General features: G+C 36.7%; 1 protein-coding gene across 27 annotated transcripts in view; it reads left to right on the top strand.

Annotated features, from left to right (window-relative positions):
• Nucleotides 1–16,481, top strand: part of GPC5 (glypican 5) — a 778,624-nt gene that overhangs the window by 402,968 nt on the left and 359,175 nt on the right. Inside the window, exon 7 of one of the 27 annotated variants that reach the window (XM_083836994.1) lies at nt 2,345–2,779. The exons of the other annotated variants lie outside the window; for them this stretch is intronic. Coding sequence (XP_083693120.1) covers nt 2,345–2,446 — 102 coding nt within the window. The 3' untranslated portion in view covers nt 2,447–2,779. Of the gene's footprint in view, nt 1–2,344; nt 2,780–16,481 lie in introns of those variants that run through there. 27 annotated transcript variants of the gene reach the window in all.

The following is a 16,481-nucleotide window of genomic DNA, read 5'->3' as shown; positions in this document are numbered from 1 at the left end:
CAATGAAGAAGTGCTTTCAGTTTTGTTAGTTACAGTAAAGAAGGATAGGAAGGGTGGGAGTTGCAGCTGAGATGCTGACAAGACAATTTCTCTCATGAGAGTTGCCCACATTGCGCTGTGTTGCCTCTGTATGCGGTCCCCAGACACAAGTCAGTCCCAAATGGAGAAGCCTAACGGCCTTCTGCAACCATGTTAACTTGGGATTCCTAATGTGTGGATAAACCAGGAAATAGTAAAAGTGGCAGTGACAGAGGTTAAGTTAAAAGTCTGTATCCATGTTAAACCATAATGTTAATTGTCAGGTAAGCTTGCCAGTGTTTTTATTCTGAATGTGTCTGAGTGAGCCAAATTAGGTTGCTGTTCCAGTCATCAACATGTGAGCACGTGTGCTTCTTTTGAAATGTGCATGCATCTACATTATGAGAGTTTTTGGCTGCTTGCAATGTTGTTTTTTTCTGTTCCCTTACCCCCTTGAGCATTACCAGACATGTAGAAAAAAAAAAAAAAAAAAAAGGAAGGCAATTCAGGATATTCATAACTCTGGAACAGTAACCACAGAGCCTGTTTTTGTATTTTAAGTGTTTACCTCTTTTCCTCTGCACTCAGGAGTCAAATGCCATCAGAACATATGTTTCTCCTCTAAATGCTTTTTTCAGTAGTAACATCACCAGTGGTCCATACTTTTATCTTAACTGAAGCAGATGGTTTAAAGGTCCTGGCATTAGCTACATTGATTAAAATTAATAAATAAATACATTTTACTCTGCTGATTTCTTTGGCTTCATGCCTGTAGGCAATAATGGATGATTAGGAAGTATTGTGCTGAGAATAATATGAACCGTGAATTCCAGACTGAGTTGGTGTTGTAGCTTACTTAGAACTCGATGAATTTGAAACTGAAAAAGTTTATTTGAAAGTGAAAAAGCAAATACCAGCTTTCACTAGTATTTATTCATATTTTGTACAAACAAACTGAATAAAATTCAGTTCTCAACTCTTATCCCAGCAGTCAGTTGCACATTTTTATATAATGTATGTCATGCTGAAATTTTGCAATTCTTCTCCAATCTATCAATTTTTACTTCTGACAATTATTTCTAGTCTGAGTCCCACATATTAAATCATTAATTTGCTTTTACAGAGGTTGCATTTAAAACAATTATGCCCTTCAGTTTACATATTTTTTTTTTCACTGTTTCACACTATAACTATTCCACACATTTGCAGTCTGATTCGCCAGCCTCTGTAATCAGACAAAGTTGCTTAATTGATTTCACCAACCTTTATATCAAGCATTTTGCTTTTAATGTTTTAGGAATAGAGTCTCAATGAGACTAAGTATTGCAATGAAGACCAAATTCTCTTTTGTATGAATTTGAGCTTAGAAACTTAATTACTGACTCAGTCTTCTGTTTGTCAATGTCCTTTTTATTATATGACAATTCACATGGACACACTAAATGTCACCCTGGTAGACTGGATGGATGGCTGTATCCACACTGGGAAAAGGCACAGGGCCAGCCTAGGCACTAACATAAGGTTGACCATAATGTTTAAATGTTAACATACTCTTTGGAACTTAAGGCTCTTGCCGACTGATACAGTCTAGAGGATAGTGAAGATGAAGGACTGTCTGAGAAAGCAGCTTTCTGGGGGAAGAGGGGAAGATTAGGGCTGACAACTGAGCAACAGCTATGGCCCAGTTAAGCAACTGGTACAGATATCCTTGGGTGAATTCTACAGAATACAAGTAAATTATGCACACAAAAATCTTTAAAAGACACTGACTAAGGAGTAAATTCCTAAACTCAAAAATGAAAGATATATCAAGACAACACCTATCTACCAGTCTTTCAAATGTTTTTTTGTTAAATTATAGAAGTTTTTCACATTTTATTTATTTCAGTAAAATCTGTTTCACACATTCCATGGCAGTCTTTGAAATTGTTCAGCTTATTTTCTGTGCCAGCTTTAAAAAGGATCCTCAGTGTGTAGATTATTAATGTACAATTGATACAGCTAAAATTCAGCTTTGTCACCAGTATATGGTGAGTTTTGTTTTATATTTAGAATAACAGATAGTGTGATTGCTTAGTATCAGTGGTCAAATACTAAGTTTTCACAGCATTCTATACATGCTGTCATTCCCTATATTTCTTACTTTTTTTGTCTCTGTGATGATTCACTTTCATGCTCTGCATTCAAAGCAGAGAAAATAAAGTTGTTCTAAATTTAACTGCAATCTGTAATGGTTTCCCATGATTTCTTCTGATAATGAAAAGGTAAAATTAGTCCTGTACTTACTGTTTCTGTTGAACCTCTTGGCATGCTAATTGTTTTGCAGAAAGACTTTGAAGTAAGCATGGGTCAATTTCAGGAAAATCACAGAATCACAGAATCACCTAGGTTGGAAGAGACCTCCAAGATCACCGAGTCCAACCTCTGACCTAACACTAACAAGTCTTCCACTAAACCATATCACTAAGGGCTACATCTAAATGTCTTTTAAAGACACCCAGGGATGGTGATCCAACCACTTCCCTGGGCAGCATATTCCAACGCCTAACAACCCTTTCAGTAAAGAAGTTCTTCCTAATATCCAACCTAAACCTCCCTGGCACAACTTTAGCCCATCCCCCCTCATCCGTGGGAGAATAGACCAATCCCCACCTCTCTACAGCCTCCTTTAAGGTACCTGTAGAATGTAATAAGGTCCCCCCTGAGACTCCTCCAGGCTGAACAGTCCCAGCTCCCTCAGCCGCTCCTCGTAAGACTTGTTCTCCAGACCCCTCACCAGCTTCGTTGCCCTTCTCTGGACAAAAGTGAGGTTACACTATAGTGTTTAGATGTGAAGGTAAAGATTTTTGGTAAAAATCTAAGAATTATTTTCTGTTCATATTTTATGCATGTGTGCGCATGTGCATTATGAACTATGAAACTGCCTGGAAAGAATGAATCCAGCTGTTTTGTCTTCTGTTTGATTTGCCAAAATTTTACTCCATTATTGAATTGGGACTTCTGGAATAAACACAACATACTAAAGAAGTATTTGCAAGGGTTAAGCCAAGGTTCTTTGTATGTTTTGTTCTAATAGCATGTCACATTGGTATGTTTAGCATTTTTTTTTTTATAATGCTCCTGTTGCAGGAGGAAAATTCTCAGCAACATAATAACAGTTTGTCACAGAGATATTGCCAAAGTAAATTGATGGCATTTTAAAACTACATAATTACCTAAAAATAACTGAAGGTAATTAAATATATATTTGTTCATGTTTTGGGCTGCATTTGTCCTTTAAGAAGTCCTATCACTACTGAGAGAATTATTCCACTGATATAATTGAATGCCATTTCAATTTTTATTTTTTTTTATTTTTAATTTTTTTTCTGTTTGCTCAAGGCTCTCTTCTGTTTTGTTTTGAATTATGAGGATTTACAATTCAGAGTTAATGTGGTAGACACATTTCTGTTTTTATCCATTCATGTCCAAGAACATTTTGTTGTCCTTACTGATGAGAGGTGGCCCTGAAATCACTCTGCAACCTTGGGGATATAAGTAATGGCCCTTTCTGTATCTATTGCACTTGAAGGTATATGTATATAATTTCTGTCTTTCCTTCAGCTGTCCACATCTACTGTGGACTCTGAAGGCATTAGTGTGCATTTATTACTGCTTCTAAAGCACTCACTAGCAATCATTTAATGAAGCAGCCAAACTGCTGTGTAATCTGTTAATATTGGCATTTGCAATGTAATTAAGATAAAGTGTTTGAAAATGAGTGTCTTATAGTTTTATGTCTAATTAGTTTCTGCTGATTACTGCAAAACACTTAAAACTGTAATGGCTAAACAAAATAATTAAAATCATAAAATGAGGCCCTAGTGTCTAAACTACATAGGTGAAGTTATGTTCTCCTAGATCATCTATTGCTTTGAGGTTTCCTGATAGAAAATATGTCTGCTTTAATATCTGGCTTTCATATTGGTATTCCTGACTTGTGTTACTTGGAAGTTTTGAATCAGGGAAAAATGATCTGCTGAAAGAAAATAAGACAGTGACTCAATTAAATAATAGAAGTAGTAATGTTGTGAAAGCAGAGGTTTTTTATTATGCCAGAATAAATTCTATCTCAGAATCTGGTGGGCTACTGCAAGCTGCATTCTTTGCCACATTTCTGATGATTATTTGAAATGTCCCAAATGAACAATTTGTCTGTATATTTTACCGTGTATCTTCATTATCTTCTGTGACAACAAATTGGAGCTTTTTGTTTAAACACAATAAAAGAAAGAAAAACAAAATTACTTTACTTCCAAATGGTACCTCTCTTGTTAGAGGACAGGAAAGATTTGGATAAATGAAAAATCATATCATTCTCTTTTTCTTGCTTTAATTCTCATCCACTCAGTACTATAATAACACCCATGACCAACATGGATAGGCTTTTGTAAAAATCCACAGATACCTATTTGATGGCTCTTAGTGTTATTGTTGCAAATACATGCACACTTGGTGTTATTCCAAGTCTATTAAAGTGCATCTGGAACAGTGTTTAAATGTATATCAGGAGCCCACTTGATTGTTTTCACTTACCCTCCAGAGAATTCCTTTTACTTTTTAACTGGATAAATTTTAACTGGAAAATTCACTCCTCTTACAAATCTAATGCAATGCAGTCACAAAGGAGAATCCAGTCCAAGGGACTAAACTGGAGTTTCTCAAAAGTAGAAAATGAAATGTATAAAGAGTGAGGAGCAGGTTGTCAGCACCAACTATTATCCATAGGTTTATGCCCAGTGTGCCTCGCCAATAAACACACAGACAGAATCCACACTAATCATAGAATCATTCAGGTTGGAAAAGACCTCCAAGGTCATCTGGTCCAACCATCATCCTACCACCAATATCGCCCACTAAACCATGTCCCTAAGCACCACATCCAACCTTTCCTTAAATAACCCTAGGGACAGTGACTCCTCCACCTCACCGGGCAACCTGCTCCAATGCCTAACCACTCTTTCTGAGAAGAAATGTCTTCTCATTTCCAACCTGAACCTGCCCTGGTGCAACTTGAGGCCATTCCCTCTTGTCCTACCACTAGTTACCTGTGAGAAGAGCCCAACCTCCAGCTCCCAACAACTTCCTTTCAGGTAGTTGGAGAGAGCAATAAGGTCTCCCCTGAGCCTCCTCTTCTCCAGACACAACAACCCCAGTTCCCTCAGCCACTCCTCACAGGACTTGTGTTCCAGGCCCTTCACCAGCTTCATAGCCCTTCTCTGGACACGCTCCAGGGCCTCAATGTCCTTCTGGTAGTGAGGGGCCCAAAACTGAACCCAGTACTCGAGGTGCGGCCTCACCAGAGCAGAATACAGGTGAACTATCACCTCCCTGGTCCTGCTGGCTACACTATTCCTGATACAAGCCAGAATGCTGTTGGCCTTCTTGGCCACCTGGGCACACTGCTGTCTCATGTTCAGGCGAGCATCAACCAACACTCCCAGATGCCTTTCTCCTGCACAGTTTTCCAGCCACTCTGTCCCAAGCCTGAAAAACTGCGTGGGGTTGTGACCAAAGTGCAGGACCCAGCACTTAGTCATGTTGAACCTCATCCCACTGGCCTCTGCCCAGCGACCCATCCTCTCCAGGTCCCTCTGCAGGGCCTTCCTACCCTCCGGCAGATCGACACTTCCCCCCAGCTTAGTGTCTTCTGCAAACTTACTGAGGGTACACTCAATTCCCTCATCCAAATCATCGATAAAGATATTAAAGAGAAGGAAGGTCTTTTAATTAAATAATTAATTATATAATTCTGCAGAATCAGGTGCTTGACAATTTTTCACAAAGCAAGCACACCTCTGACTTGAAGCACCTTCACACAGCTAACTTGTGAAACCTCTCTCTGGCTACTTTTGAATGGTTGTTTTAGCTCACTTATCTCTATTGAGCATGCACATTACAGAGAACCATCAGGGGAGGGGACACACCAAATCCCACATTTCCATACATTTGCATTTTGAAGGGTGTGTTTTTTAATATGTTAATGACCCTTAATGAGCAAAAGGTAACCATAGGTCAGTCTGTAATCCAGCTTCAGCTGTTTTCCTCCTTCCTGTTTTCTAGTTTTCATCCCTTATCTCCCTTGCTTTTACTAGCTCAAGGCTACCAGTCTCCCTGTTTTCTTCAAGGTTTCCTTTTTTCCTTTAGCTTAAGACTACAATACTGCCTTGCTTTTTAGGTCTGTTTCTGTTGATCCACAGAATTTGCTAATGCAAATATAGCCTTACAGCACCATCCATAATTGAAGTTGCAAACCTATGGCTCAAACACAGAAATAAACTGCTATATGCTAACTGTTGAACCAGTTACTGTATGCAGAAATTATGAGCATACACATTCATAAACCAGGACAAGATTGAGTTTGTATAGCTTTTACTGATAGAAAGCTAACAATTCAAGCAATAGTGCATTAGCTAAAATCATTCACATAGACACCATGGATTTGCTTATACTTAGGGTGGGATTCATCTCAATTCAGCATATTGCAATTATTATGAGATGGAGGCTTTGATTACAGCAGCAGTTACCATTTGAGAAGAAAATTCAATCTCTTCATTTGCTGCAGTTCATGGTCTTGCTACAGCTATAATGTTTGTAATGGGGATACAAGTCTGCAACATTCAGGTATTATCACTTCACTGATATGAATATGATTATTGCTGTTTTTTTCCCCTCTATTATTTTGTCTGTGATGATAAAGATAATTTTTAAGAAGCTGATTTTTATTTATGTTCTGATCAGGAAATGAGCTGACACTAAATCTACATAAGGAAAAGGGGATTCAACATTGTTTATTCTTATTATATCGATACGCTTGATATGAAAGAAGCTCAGGTTTGTTCCAGATTTTCATGCAACAAACAATATTTGACTGAATATAATCAATATCTCACAGCTGGACAATTTGTCCAGAAGGGTGCTGTGAAGGACAGCATCAAAGGCCTTACTGAAATTCAGAAAGATTACATCCACTGCCTTCCCTTCATTCAACAAGCAGATGACCTTATCATAGAAGGAGATCAAATTACTAAGACAGGAGGCATTGCTGAAGCCTTGATAGACATGCACAACGGAATCTTGACATAACTAGTGGCTATCTTACTTTCATAAAAAGAGACTTCGATGTAAAATTTCAATATTGTTCAACCAGTGAAGATGCTTGTCAGTTATGATGTTCAGATCAATTTTCTTGGAATCCAGAGAAATAGAAGCTTTTCTCTAGAGCATTAAGTGCATGACCCCTCACTGTATTTTGCGTGTTTCTCTAGTCTTGGAGTGCTTTTTGGTTGTTTCTTTTACCTCTGGTCCTGATGCAAACACAGAACCATCGGAATTCCTTCCTGACAGGCTTGAAGCATTCTGCTGACTAGTGTAGTGGACCCTTTGACACGTTACAGAAAACTTTGGGTAAAGGACTGAATTCGATTTTGATAAAGAACATTTGCTGGATAAATTGTTGTTATTTTTATTGAAATGTTATTAAGGTATTCACATTATGGGTTTTTGAAACACTGATTTATATTTTCAGTTCATGATTGGTATTTGTAAGGTGCTTCTAAATTTCAGATCTAGAGAGCATTTTCTCAATTTATACGTTGCATTCACATTCTTGCTATCTGTAGACTACACTTCAGGAGAAAACTTGGGTGTTCAGCCTCTTCATTTATACATTCACTTGTGATTTAACCTGGCAGACAGCAGGCCATCGGGTATGGGAGCATCTATGTGGTGTACTTTTGCAACTAGGCTCTCTACCCAGGCAGCAATATCTTGCCACTGTGCATCAGCCCAGATGGCTTTGCCTGATTTTTTGGATGTGACAGTCATGATATACCTGCCCATATCCTCCCACGCACTTCACTATGAAGGAAATTAACTCTACCCCAGCTGAAACCATGACATACCTGCATTCTGTTTTCAGCTGAAAAAACTTTGACATATAGGCATACACAAGATCATGGTACACTCTATTGTCTGCATGACCTGGACAATCAGGGCACAAGGATTCTGGGATGCACTGTTTGAGTCCTGGCTTACATAGCAAATTTTACAAAAAACAAACAAACAACAATAACAACAAAACCCAATACCAAACTGATTAATTTAGTTGTGCAGTATTATAGATCAGTGCCTAAACTGGACTGTGAACAATGACAAAACTACAGGAGTAGAAAGGTTGTGCTGAACAACACTACTTCACATCTCAATATATTCTTTTACAATTAACTAGACAGCAAACACAAACAAAAAGCCTCTGGAGCCCTTGGTAATTATTTTGTTCTTCATTATCTTGAATTAGAAATTGAATATGTATTTCAGTCATGGGTAGTGAAGTGAATCTATAGACTTGACTATGTGATCTCTAAATCTTTAATTTTCATCCAATGAGGACTTTCTTTGATCACACCAGTAACTATTTAATGACTTTTTTATTGTACATAAGTCATTGCATATGAAAGGACATACTACTTAACATATTGTTAACAGCATTTTTATTTTTCTCCGTTATTAACTTATAATTTAAGCATATGAAAAATATTTAGAGCTACTACTTACAGGTAATTGATAGTCAAAGCTTTTAGGAACCGCTGCAAGCACACCAGAAATTTAGGAAAGATTTACCTTAAGCTACATCTGTTAAATACCCATGTAGGAGGATGGGGGTAGAATCTGTGGTAGATGGTAAGAACCCTACTGTGAGGCAAATTGTCCAATTTGTAGACAGAAGAATTAAAGTAGAGTCGCTGTGCACAGAAGTAAAATGTGGAGTAGACTTTCCAGTAAACATCTTCAAAATGATCTTAATGCATTTTGGAGCTTAAGGAAATTGCTTGGATTGTTTGCAAATCACGTAGCTAAACCTGTGATTGTATCCTCTCACATGTTTTCCTGAGACCAGTGTAATAGACTTGGGAAGACTGCATTCCTAAAGCAGCAAAGCGTTAGTGGTCTGCCCTGAAAACAAGGGATTAAATCTGCTTCTTCCAAATCCTGATGTGATTCCTGATGGAATCATGAAGCTCCTACTAGGAAGGTAGGAGATCCATTATAAAAGTCAGAAAGGGCAAAAAATTAGCCTTTTGGAAGCAAGTAAAACCTGAGATCTTTAGCTTTTCTCCCAAAGGTGTGCTCATTCTGTATGAACACTGTCTGTATTTCCCCAAGGAAGAGGAAGATATATATTAAACAGTGTTGCCTTGTCTCCTTCATTTGAACCCTATGTCGAATTGCAATAATGAGAGCTCAGTTTTATTAACGGGGGCAGAGGAGGGAAAATTAATAATAAAATTCTACTCCACAAAGGAGAGTATTTCTTCTTCCCTTTTATACCAACTGCAAACAGTTGGCTCTCTGATGAAGTCATACCTTCACTGAAAATTTGTACAAAGCTAAGTTTAGAGAGCAGATTGTTCTTAGTAAGGAAGAAATTTGCTGGGCTACACATGCCAAGAATATTTTGCAAACAGCAAGAGAAATGAAGGTTGAAACAACTAACCCATTAAATGCCTAATACTATAACTTGGCCTACAAACCCAGAAGCACAGTTATGATATTATTTCAAAATTAAGCTAGTTTCTCTCTTTCTGTAAATAATAGGAAAGCAAATACTTCAAGAAGTTTCATGAGTCTTTGAAATGTTTGAAAGAATTTGTGCTGAATATGTATAGGTATGTCTTTCTTGTATTTGGGTAAAACTCTATACGGCAAACTTAGTGGAAACAATATTAGGAACAAAAAAAAATGAGCTTCTGCATACCACATCTTCTTTTCTTTTCCAATTTACTTCATTGAGTCTGTCCATGCATAAGGAGAGGGTCTCAAACTAGCCTATTAAGTAAAACTAGCTTGGAGGTTCTTCTTAATAGTTTTACAGCCCTGAATCATTAGCAATTCTGTAAACATACTTAACATTAAGCTAAAATTCTTCTGAATTGAATATTGTTACACATATGCTAACTCTGATCTCATGATCTCATGATTAGCTGAGTTATATGCAAACATTTTACTGTAAAGCTTATGGTGAAATGACTTGTGAAATTGGTCCAAATCTATGCATAAATAAAAACTGACAACAATATTATGTGTTTGGGCAAGAATAAAATATCTTCAATAGAAGTGAAGATAGAAGTACTAGAATTCTAATAGGGAACAGTCCTGTTGAAAAGTCATTGATCAAGGTTTGATTTCAATTTGTTGGTACAGAGTTTATTAATTTCCAATCCTGAACAACTCATTTTAAGTGAAGAATAGATTATCTGGATGTTATATATGACAGCATATAAACAAAAGTTACAAAATTCTCATTAATAGACTAAGAAAGATATGATCATTTCAGATTTAAAAGACCTATGAGAAGTTTAATTCCATGTGAGTAAGGCTGAAATGTAGGCTGAAATATAAATATGTCCTTGGGATCTGTGTAGTAAATACAATAAAACCTGGCAATGTTTACATTTTAATTACTATGGTAATGGGTATTTTCAAAATGATATACCTAATTCTGTATCTAATTCTAAGTCTTAATGGGCTACATAGTAAGCCTAACTTATGTTGTCTTAGTGATCTGGACCAAATAGTCTGTAGTCAAGATTTTGCATGGAACTGTGAGGAAAACGGTGAGAGTATTGTTCTGGCTAGAGGAGAAGAGAAACTTTTAGAATTCTAGCATTACTTTATACCACACATTTCACTGTTCTTTATACAAAGAATGGTAATGATTCCTCACATACTATCTGATAATATAACAAGTGTGTTCATTTATGTCAAAACTGCTTTAAAACAACAGATCTATATTGAAGCATATGGGGGGCCAGCCGACATACGGCCATTGACATATGACAGACTTGCCAACAGTTTGTATGAACTCTTTAGAAATACAGATTTGTATATGTATTTCATCTTGCAGTTAAGGACTCACCCCCCCCTCCCCCCCCCCCCCCCCTTTTTGTTTTTTTGGTGCATAATAGTTAGGAAAAAAGGGAAAAATTAATTGTGAATCTGAACCTTGACATCAAGTCTGAAAAGTAATTGCTCTGTGAAATCAAGCTTAAAAAAAACACGTTAGAGCTCAAGGCAGAGGGAAGTTTATGTGCCTTTTAAAGAATGGCCATGTTTCTGATGTTGACTATGTACTGTTTGCTTGTATTTGTTGATGTACGCAAGACTCTAACAGAATCACAGAAGTTGCACAGCCTACCAACCAGAAAAGTGTATCTGCTGTGACTGTGGCCTCTCTTCAGGGTTCTGTTCATCCTCTGTAGGAAGTAGACACCACCCCCTGCACCCCATACCACAAAAATGAAAAAAAAAAAAGAAAAAGGAAAAACCCAAACCAGTGCCTCCTGTCAATGGTACCAGAGACACACAGATCCGTGTGACTGATGGTCTACAAGACAGTGGATAGCACTCAGACCCTCATACACATATACACACAAACACACAATAGAATCCCTCATTCTAAATAACAGTTAGAGATTACGTTTAATGAGAAGACAGGGCAGATCTGTAACTATAATGTGCAGGGCATGGCCAGATGTGTACTGACAAGCCCCTTTTTACAAATGACTATCTCTTTTCATTTCTTTAACCATCTATTTATTATCTATTATTTATTCCCCCTATTCTCTATTCTTTATCCCTTTATTCTAATATATCTCATGGATGTATTACTATTAGTCCACACCTATGGAGTAACCACCTTAGTCTCTGAGGTGATCTGTAGAAATTGTGTCCCAGTGGGTGTGGTGGGTGTTCTCCCAGCATATGGGACTGAGGATCTTCTGGGAAGGGCTGTGGTTGGGTTATTGAGGTTCCCCTCCAGTCATTTTGTCAATATGTTCCTTTGTACTAGTGAAGATTATCATTTAATCACATTATCTAAATAGTGAAGTGTTCTAACATCTGAGGGAAGAAGTTGCTGCTTTTTCTCTTCTTTCCCCTCAAATAACAATTTAATGATTAAAGTACTAGATTGAAAAGTAAGAGATCCTAGTTCAGCTTCCTCCGTTGAGAGAGCCTCTATGTCAAAGTTGTAGGATCTTTGAGAAGGAAGAACTTTGTTTATCCTTCTGTAAGTATAACATTCAGATGACCATTGTGACCTTAACTATAAGGCTACAAATCTATGCGTTCTTTTCAGAACTTTGGGCCCAGAAAATATTAGTAATTTATTCTTCAATGTTGCATTTTCATAAGAATAGCTTGAGAACACATCTTCCTTTATCTTAATAAAACTAGAATACAGCATGAGATTTAGACAATAGGAGAAAATGTGGGTATGAATCACTGGGGACAGTGGAAGTGCTTCAATCTGAATCTCCCATTTTCTGCATAAAAACCCTAATACTGAAGCTATTTTATGAAAGGTAATGAGTAATATCTGTTCTTCTGTTGGCTGAAACTTAAGAAACAGTGAAACATGTAGATTCTTAATTCTGTATCTGCTTCCATAATGCTGTGCCTATATGAATTATCTTTGCATTTGGGGGACATTATGAGGGTTATTTTTCTACCAAGCTGTTAATCTACTGGTAGTGCTTAGTACTGCAGTACACTCTACCAGCTCCCATTAAAACTACTTTGTTTTCTTTGTAATTTATAGAGTAGTATAGCCCAGTTCTGGATGTAAAAGAACACTACAATAAAACTACAAAAGAAAGAAGATAGCATTTTGCTATATGTGATAGATAGATGATCTTTTAGTGACTTTTAGTTTATAAATGCAACTGTATTATACTAACATCTATAGTTCATGTATTCAAGTTGTCTATTATTGAAATGATTGTGTGCAACACTCCTGATTCAAACGCCTTTTCAGCTTACAATTTATTAAACATTTGATATTTTAAAGATATAAAGAGAAATGGGAACACTGAACCCTAGAAACTAAGCCCCAGACTTTTTATACGTTATGATTTATATTGTATCAAAGGTGTTCTGTATTTCTCTGCATTAATACTTGATCTTGTGATGATTCTTATTTCTACATAAATTTACACTACAGAACCATTCAGAAATGAATGCATTGCAATAATGAAATACTTGTCAGGTTAAGTGCTATAAAGAAATTCTACTAGCATTTGAAACAAAATCCAAACTCCATTTGTCATGTATTATCTCTGGAGCAGCAAGGATATGCACATATGTAATTGGATTATAATAAATTTAAAACACCGAAAGTGTCTTAGAAAAAGTCTTAAGATATTCTTCTAGGCTTTAACAATATTTTCTTAATTTTGTAGTGAGGCCTTTAATGCTATTTGTACTCCCAACAAAAAGAAAAAAGAATACATAGCTGCATTGAATAGGTGTTTCTAGTATTCTTCCGATTAGATGTTCTATGTGGGAGGAAAAAAAATACAATAAGAATAGCTCATCTTAAAGGAATTCAGAATTTTTTGTTTCATAAAAGCTGTAGAATGCTGACTCACCTATTTCTGATGTTTAGTTGTTGGCATGCTTTGTGTGAAGTATTTTGCATATAAGAAAAAACATTCAAAGCTTACTGTTGCTGTGCTAAAGCAATGCATAAAACTTACCATATTATATATATATTAATTGCAAGCCAAATGAATAAAATACATTCTTTTATAATTTGCTCTCAGATAGAACTTTTAAAACATTTTTTTCTCTGTCTTTGAGACAGTAGGAAGTCTGACATCAAAAGGTTGACATTTACTTTCTTTCCTTCCTTTCTTATTGATCTCTTCATGAGACTTTGAAGGAAGAAATTATAACCCCCCCTTGGCAGGAATTAGTATTAGAGTTTTCCTAGTTACATAGTAAAGTTTCTTATTTTCACTTTGTTCTTTTAAATGGTCACTTTCCCCTCCCCCATCCTACATTTTCTGACAGAGTCAGTTTTGCTAGAATGAGTTTTTAGTGCAAGAATTCAATGAAATAATCAGCCCTCTTTGGAATATGTCGTGCCAGCTGCTACCCTTCCAAAATCAGTAACGTGTGTGTGTTCTTACATGGCTTATTGTAGGATGAGATCAACCTCCTGAAGACGCCTAGTTCTTTCCATTGACTATGAAAGATCTAGTGACTCTAAAAGGTGTCTAGTACCATTTAGCTAGCCTGCAGATGTTTAAATTTAGTACACAAATCCTACAGTGAAGAACATTTAAACCTCATTTGTACACAGAAGCTAGTTGTTTTTTTTTTCTTTTCTTTTCTTTTTTTTTCCTGTATTCTTAGCTGGAAACTGAGACTAGAGCAGGGGGGAGAGTGTAAAGAGGATGGAGCTGGTCTCTTTTCAGTTTTGCCCAGTGAGAAGACAAGAGGCAATGGACACAAAATGAAGCACAGGAACTTCCGGTTGAATTTGAGAGGGCCTTTTTTTTACTGTGAGGGTGACAGAGCACTGGAACAGGTTGCCCAGAGAGGTGGTGGAGTCTCCTTCCCTGGAGATATTCAAAACCCACCTGGAAGCAATCCTGCGCAATGTGCTCTAGGTGATCCTGCTTGGCAAGGGGGTTGGACTAGATGATCTTCAGAGGTTCCTTCCAACCTCGGCCATTTTGTGATTCTGTGAATCTGACTTTTGGCTTTGATAAACACCTTTCATTTTACTTTAGACTGAGATGAATGAATCCCTGGATTTACCTGTCTTTCTGCAAAAATAGATGCCTAAGTTTAGATTGCTAAACTTACACTAAGTGACTCCCACCCTAACAGATGAAGGGATACATAAGCAGTTTGTGAGACTGGTGTGAGCCCTTTAGTCTTCACCTTTCATTTTGTTTAAGCCTATCCTAGGATATCTTTGAAAAGCTCAGATACAACTACTCAATCAATATTCTATACATTACTGTTTGTAAATGCTACCTATTTTCTACTTTTTTTGTATTGTTTTTATAATGCACATATAAACAAGTTTCTTATTCTATATGTCATAAAACTAGGATTTGTGCATTCTAAAAAAGAAGAAATAGTGCACTAAATTCACATGTCAATGAACAGTGTTGCTGGACTGATCCTGATTCTGAACTGTTCTTCAAGACTGAAAGATTTCTGTTAATTTCTCCTATGTTGGTAGCAGGAAGAACAGGGTTAATTACAAATAAATGGTGTGATGGAAATATTTAATAACTGAGAGCACATGACCTAACACAATACAATGTACTGCTGAAAAATTCTTCGATTTCCAAAATAATAAAAACTGTCCATAACCTATGCACCACTCATTTCACTCTAGGAGGAAAGTGGTCCCTTTAAAGACTTCAGATAACCTAAACAATAAAATAGTTATGATAATGGAAATCCTAAGCTTGCATGTGCCTGTAGAAAGGATTCTGAAAAGACTAATGTACCTGGAATTTTTGTGTGTGCTAGCTATAGGAATACATGTGACTTTATAAATATTTATGCAGGGTTCAAAGCCATCTGTCAACAATTAAAGTATATGTCACGTTTAATAACATAGTCTGCATAGATTAGGATTACTATAATTAGAGTATCGCGCACATATTACAGCTGCAAAAACGGATGAGCCAGGCTTTCTTAGGAATTTCAAAAAAGACTCTTTCTATGTGATAATATTCTGCATGATATTTGATTGCATCTGAATAAGTAATGTTGCAGACAAATAGCATAGGCAGCTACTTGAACTTGAAGCTAGTTTTTCTGAAAAAAAGTTACAATCTTATCACATGTACAAAGACCCAAGGGGACTTAAAGAATAGTTCTATCAAACCATTCAGAAGGCTCTGATTGCAAATGGTTCACTTCTTTATATACCAAGAAAACTGTTCTCAACTAATATAGTATCCCCTCCTCCACCAATTCCATGCTTCTAGAATACCTTAATTCTCTTGAAGTTTTTGAAAAACAGGCATGATGAATTTTGACAAGACTAGGCAGTAGCAAGGTCTATTTCAAGAATAGTTTGGTGGTAAAGAGGATTTAAAAATATAGCCCTTCATATGTGATGAGTCTCAATTTGTGCAAAGCAGCCTTTGCTTAGCCAGAGGAGCATAGCCAGAGGAGCATAGTTATATAGAAGTCACAAAAATAAATGGCAACTCAGGAACAGGAGTAGGGGGTAAATTGTGTGGCAGGAAGGCCTTGTTTGGGAGGAAACTGGAAAACTTTCTCTGTAAGGCTTAAGTGGGGCGTAAATGATGTATGAGAGTTTTTACTAGCTTTCTGATTTAAGGATATACGCTGCAAATGAAAAGAAGATATATAGGACATTAAGAAAAACTTGGTAAATAATGTAGAAGGCCTCTTGACGTATGTTTTTGCTATGGTATGTTTTGTGGAAAAGAAATGCAGCAAACTCTTCATAAAAGATTGGTCCAGACACAGTCACTGTTAAGGACTGGTGATATGCTTTTGTAATTGCTACTTGAGCTCACTTACCTAAGGAGATTCTCGATTATTAATAATTTTAAGGTTCTGCTCAGTTTATTTCATAGTAG

This window comes from Anser anser, assembly GCF_964211835.1.
Source record: "Anser anser genome assembly, chromosome: 1".
Lineage (NCBI taxonomy): Eukaryota > Metazoa > Chordata > Aves > Anseriformes > Anatidae > Anser > Anser anser.
Note: the sequence above shows the minus strand (reverse complement) of the source record. Positions and strands in the feature narration are given on the sequence as shown.